Source organism: Dermacentor variabilis, chromosome 3 (assembly GCF_050947875.1).
Source record: "Dermacentor variabilis isolate Ectoservices chromosome 3, ASM5094787v1, whole genome shotgun sequence".
NCBI classification, from domain to species: Eukaryota; Metazoa; Arthropoda; class Arachnida; order Ixodida; family Ixodidae; genus Dermacentor; species Dermacentor variabilis.
The window spans coordinates 182,619,289-182,624,081 of NC_134570.1; the positions used below are offsets into that span (position 1 = coordinate 182,619,289).

Sequence of the window (4,793 nt, forward strand, 5' to 3'; positions counted from 1 at the left end):
CTAATTCTGCAGTGGAACGTCAGAGGTCTCCTCAGACACCTTGATGATGTTTAAGAACTTCTCTACGAACTCACTCCAAAAGTGCTGTGTGTACAGGAAACCCATCTTAAATCTAAACACACTAACTTTCTTCGTCATACGTTATTTTTCGTAAAGATCGTGATGATGCCGTCGCACCATCTGGCGTTGTAGCCATTAGGCTCGACAAAGGTGTAGCGTGTCAACATCTACAACTACAAACGCCCCTAGCGGCAGTGGCTGTTCGAGCCATACTTCTAAACAAACTTATTGCCGTCTGCTCTCTGTATATACACCAGAACACCGTGAATTCAAAGGGCGCCGCCATATTGATGAGCGCCGGTCGCGCCATCTATCCCAAGCGCCGCGAAGTAGCAGGCCTGGGCTGCCACGCCGGGAGATGCGACCCGGCGCGAAGGCGAAACTTGGGCTTTTTAGCTGGGCGGAAGGCGTATTTCGCGTTTTTTCTAGCCTGTCACTTTCGCTGTTTCGATTCAATCAAACTTCAAGACCTCATGCAAGTCCGCAATGGCCACACTGAGTGATGTGCAGACTGCAGAAGCGAATACATCGGGTAACCACGTAAGCACGTAACCTGTGAAGGATTTTACAGCACTGTGTTGGTGACATATATTATTAAAGAACGCAGAACATTGTCCTCTGCACTTTCAGTTTGGTCTTGTTTGTCATGGTCACTACTGGGTCGGCCACGTTTGGCAACCAACTGGCGAGGTCGTTTGACTGCCTGATTAGCAGACGCCAGCCCTTCACCACCTGCACATTGAAAACAAAATAGATATTATAGTAAGAAGGACTGTAGTTCTTACCCATGCCATCACTGTTGGGAAGATATAAAGTCCCCGCAAAATGAAATAGAAAATGCACCAGGCCAATTGTATCGTGCAACCACTTAAGAGTACAACATTCAGAACACAAGCCTACAGTACTCGAACAAGCAGCATATGATGCTAAACCTGCACTCATTGGAAAATGAGGAAATACAGTAGTTATAATGTTCAACTACATGTGCAGTCAAAGCCCGTATAACAGGGCGAGCATGACGGATGCAGGTGTTGTACAGTTGCACAAACCATGACAGGGCACATAAAATTACCACCCCTACTTAAAGCTGCATCATCAGGGAAGCCTTTGGTACAAGACAACAACCGCACCTGCATTCCAAAAAATTAGCCCCACCAACTGCAGATACCTGGTTTCAGACCTGTTTCGCTTGTGCGAGGCCATATCGGATTGTTAGCGCTCCCTTAGAAAAGAAAACAGTAAAAAAAACTGTTGAGAACGAGCAAAATTTTGTTGCAATATACAACAATAATTAAGCACCTTATTTTCCTCGCCTTATCAACGGAAAAATTTTGCGCTTTGCCCCGCATAACAGCCCGCACGCAGTTTAGAGCTCAGGAGGCTCAAGTGAATTCGTTACGAATGACACCTGCAACACCAGCTCGTAAAGACAGGCGCGCTGCAAGAACGCCTTCGTCGACGAGCAGTCGTCGTTTACGTTTTTGTGGACGCATGCTACGTGACGAGCAGACTTCGGTTTACTTTCATTGGCAATAACGCTCACCAGCAGGGCAACATACTATCGCCTACAACTTGTCGTTCGCGCTTAATGGTCATGCCGTGCACCAGCTGCAAGTATCGCTGACCGCAAACTCAGCTGTTCCGCTTAACCGTCGGGAGGTCTGCCTGAATGAAAACACGAAAAGGCTTGCCTTCTTGTTATAGCCAAGGCGAAGCACCGGCGCGGGATTCTGCTCAGTGGGCTTGTCCAGAAAGTGCTCAGAGCAAACCTGCGTGTTACACATATTACGTTCGTAGGGCGCAAAGTTGAACGTGGCACCAAAATATACACCGATCGAATACTCACTCGTGCATTTTCACTGGGTTGGTAGTTCTTTCTATTCACTGCAGCTATCCACCGGTGGCGCAGCTTGTCATTCTTCGTTGCGGATGGAAATCGGTGCAGGCTGAAAACACCGCACCGGCACGATTCCCTACGTGTATTGTGCACTTCGCAAACAGCGCTAAGCAACCTGCTCCTTTTCCGCTGGTTATTTTGGCATCCAAACACGACGCAACGATGCCCAGATGACTTCTTGTACTTAGGATCCGCGTGAACGGGCACATTTCCGCACTTTGGAGTCCTAGAGCTAGCGCTAGCCATGTCTGCTGGTCGCCGGCGAACACACTTTGGCAGCCCAGAACAAAATGCCGCTGGTCGACCGGGCAATCCGGGCGCGAGAGTATGCGTTCAAATAGTCTGGGCGCGAGGCTAGCGTATTCTGGTCTATACCCCCGCATTATCAGCTCCAGAAACATGAATTCCATACATTAATAGATCAATTAACCCAACCCTATTTGGTTCTAGGAGATTTAAATGCACACAGCAACCTATGGGGCGGCTCTCATTGCGATGTGCGAGGTCGACTGATTGAACAGTTTCTCTTTCATCTGGTGCATGCCTTTTGAATAGTAAGGAACCTACACATTACAATACTGCACATAAAACCTATTCCTCTATAGACCTCAGTATTGCATCTCCCACCCTTTTACCTGATCTTAAATGGAATGTTATTAGAAATCCGTACGGGAGCAACCATTTCCCGATAGTTGTGTCTACACCGAAGATGAATGAATGTCCCCCACAGTTTCCTCGGTGGAAAACTGATTGAGCCGACTGGGAACAGTTTTCAAAAATTACTCTCATATCGTGGACTGACATCTCTGCTCTAAGCCTGGAAGCTGCGGTTGAATACTTCACCTTTTTTCTGATTGATGCCGCATTCAAATGTATCCCAGAAACAAAGGGATCATCTAACAAGTGCCGCGTTCCGTGGTGGAACGAGGAGTGTCGTAACGCGCGTAAAAAGCAGAACACAGCATGGGGGTCGCTCCGCGATTCTCCGACCGCAGAAAACCTCGTTAATTTCAAGCATGTCAAATCTCAGGGAAGGGGAACGTGTCGACAAGCTAGAAGAGAGAGTTGGCAAAAATATATATCAGGAATTAACTCTTACACGGATGAGACAAAGGTCTGGAATAGAGTGCACAGAATGAAAGGTCGACAACCTTACTCGCTACCCTTAGTAAATACACAGGGAAATAGTATGGAAGACCAGGCGAACCATCTAGGCGCACATTTTGAACGCATATCCAGTTCGTCGCGCTATTCTGACACATTTCAAAGACAAAAAACACGAGTAGAACGGCAGCCATTACTACGAAAAAGTGCAAAATGTGAGGTATACCATAGACCATTTGGTATAGCAGAGCTTCAAGCAGCACTAAACGGCTGCAACAAATCTGCCCCAGGCCCTGACCGCATAATATATGAAATGTTAAAGCACTTGCCATCTGAAACACAAAGAGCTCTTCTTTTTCTTCACGATGGTATATGGTCTTCCGGACAGATTTCCTCTGTCTGGAAAGAGGCCATTATAATTCCCATTTTGAAATAGGGTTAGGATCCTTCCTTGGCAAACAGTTATACACCGATAGCGTTGACAAGCTGCCTATGCAAACTCTTCGAAAAGATGGTGAATAAACGCTTGCTCCACTATCTTCAAAACAACAAAATATTACACCCATACCAATGCGGTTTCAGAGAAGGTAGGTCGACGACAGACCAGCTTGTCCGCATGGAAATGTACATCCGTGAAGCCTTTCTCCACAAACAGCATGTCTTATCTGTATTCCTTGATATGGAAAAGGCATATGACACTACGTGGCGCTTTGGGATCCTTCGGAATCTTTCTGGAATGGGTATACGCGGCAACTTGCTGACCATTATTGACAGCTACCTGTCTGACAGAACATTTCGCGTTAGAGTTGGCAATGTGCAGTCTCAATCATTCTCACAGGAGACAGGTGTACCGCAGGGTGGAGTGCTGAGCTGTACACTCTTTATTGTGAAAATGAACTCCTTGCATACCGTCATACCTTGCACACTCTTTTACTCGGTTTATGTGGACGATGTACAGATAGCTTTTAGGTCGTGCAATCTCAGCATTTTCGAGAGACAACTACAGCTTGGCGTGAACAAATTCTCAAAGTGGTCAGAAGAAAATGGTTTTAAATTTAACCTTCAAGAAAGCACATGTGTACTCTTCACAAACAAGAGAGGCATGTCACCGGAACCCGCCATTGACCTTAAGGGAGAACGACTATCGGTCAGTCTTGAACATAAATTTTTAGGTATTATTTTGGGCACAAAACTTAATTTCATTCCCCACTTGAAATATCTTCAAGCTAAGTGCCTGAAGACTATGAACCTGCTGAAGCTGCTTTCTCGAACAAACTGGGGCAGTGACAGAAGGTGTTTGCTTAGCCTGTACAAAAGCCTTGTACGATCACGCCTCAACTACGGAGCCGTGGTGTACCAATCCGCATCGGACAGTGCTCTTAAAATTCTCGACCCAGTCCACAATCCAGGTATACGGCTGGCAACAGGCGCATTTAGGACAAGCCCTGTGGAAAGTCTGTATGCCGAAGCGAACGAATGGTCCCTACTCCTACGCAGAACATATCTAAACTTTTGCTACTTTTTAAAATGCAAATCGAATGACGATCATCCGTGTTACTCAACTGTACTTCACTTATCTTCTGCAAGACTTTACCGTAACCACCCATCCGTTCGAGGTCCTCTGTCTGTGCGCTGAGAACAGCTGGCTAATGGAACCGGTATTCAACATTAAGAAACAGTCCTAATGACTACCACTAACCTTGCACCACCTTGGGAATGGCAGACTATCCAG

At 46.5% G+C, this 4,793-nt stretch overlaps 1 protein-coding gene across 1 annotated transcript; it reads right to left on the reverse strand.

Moving 5' to 3' along the window:
- Positions 1-314: 314 nt before the first annotated feature.
- Positions 315-2,228, reverse strand: LOC142574352 (uncharacterized). The gene is made up of 3 exons (XM_075683454.1): positions 1,907-2,228; positions 1,752-1,829; positions 315-792 (listed from the first exon to the last, which is right to left on the reverse strand). The coding sequence occupies exons 1-3, from the start codon at positions 2,201-2,203 to the stop codon at positions 655-657; spliced, it is 513 nt and encodes a 170-aa protein (XP_075539569.1). The 5' UTR covers positions 2,204-2,228; the 3' UTR covers positions 315-654.
- Positions 2,229-4,793: the final 2,565 nt, after the last annotated feature.

What these genes read in the sequence shown, in the direction of transcription:
- LOC142574352 (XM_075683454.1), bottom strand. Translation starts at nt 2,203, where the DNA reads ATGGCTAGCGCTAGCTCTAGGACTCCAAAGTGCGGAAATGTGCCCGTT. An exon ending in AACCCAGTGAAAATGCACGA is followed by an intron (nt 1,830 to 1,906) that starts GTGAGTATTCGA and finishes TGTAACACGCAG; the next exon opens with GTTTGCTCTGAGCACTTTCT. An exon ending in GCCTTGGCTATAACAAGAAG is followed by an intron (nt 793 to 1,751) that starts GCAAGCCTTTTC and finishes TTCAATGTGCAG; the next exon opens with GTGGTGAAGGGCTGGCGTCT.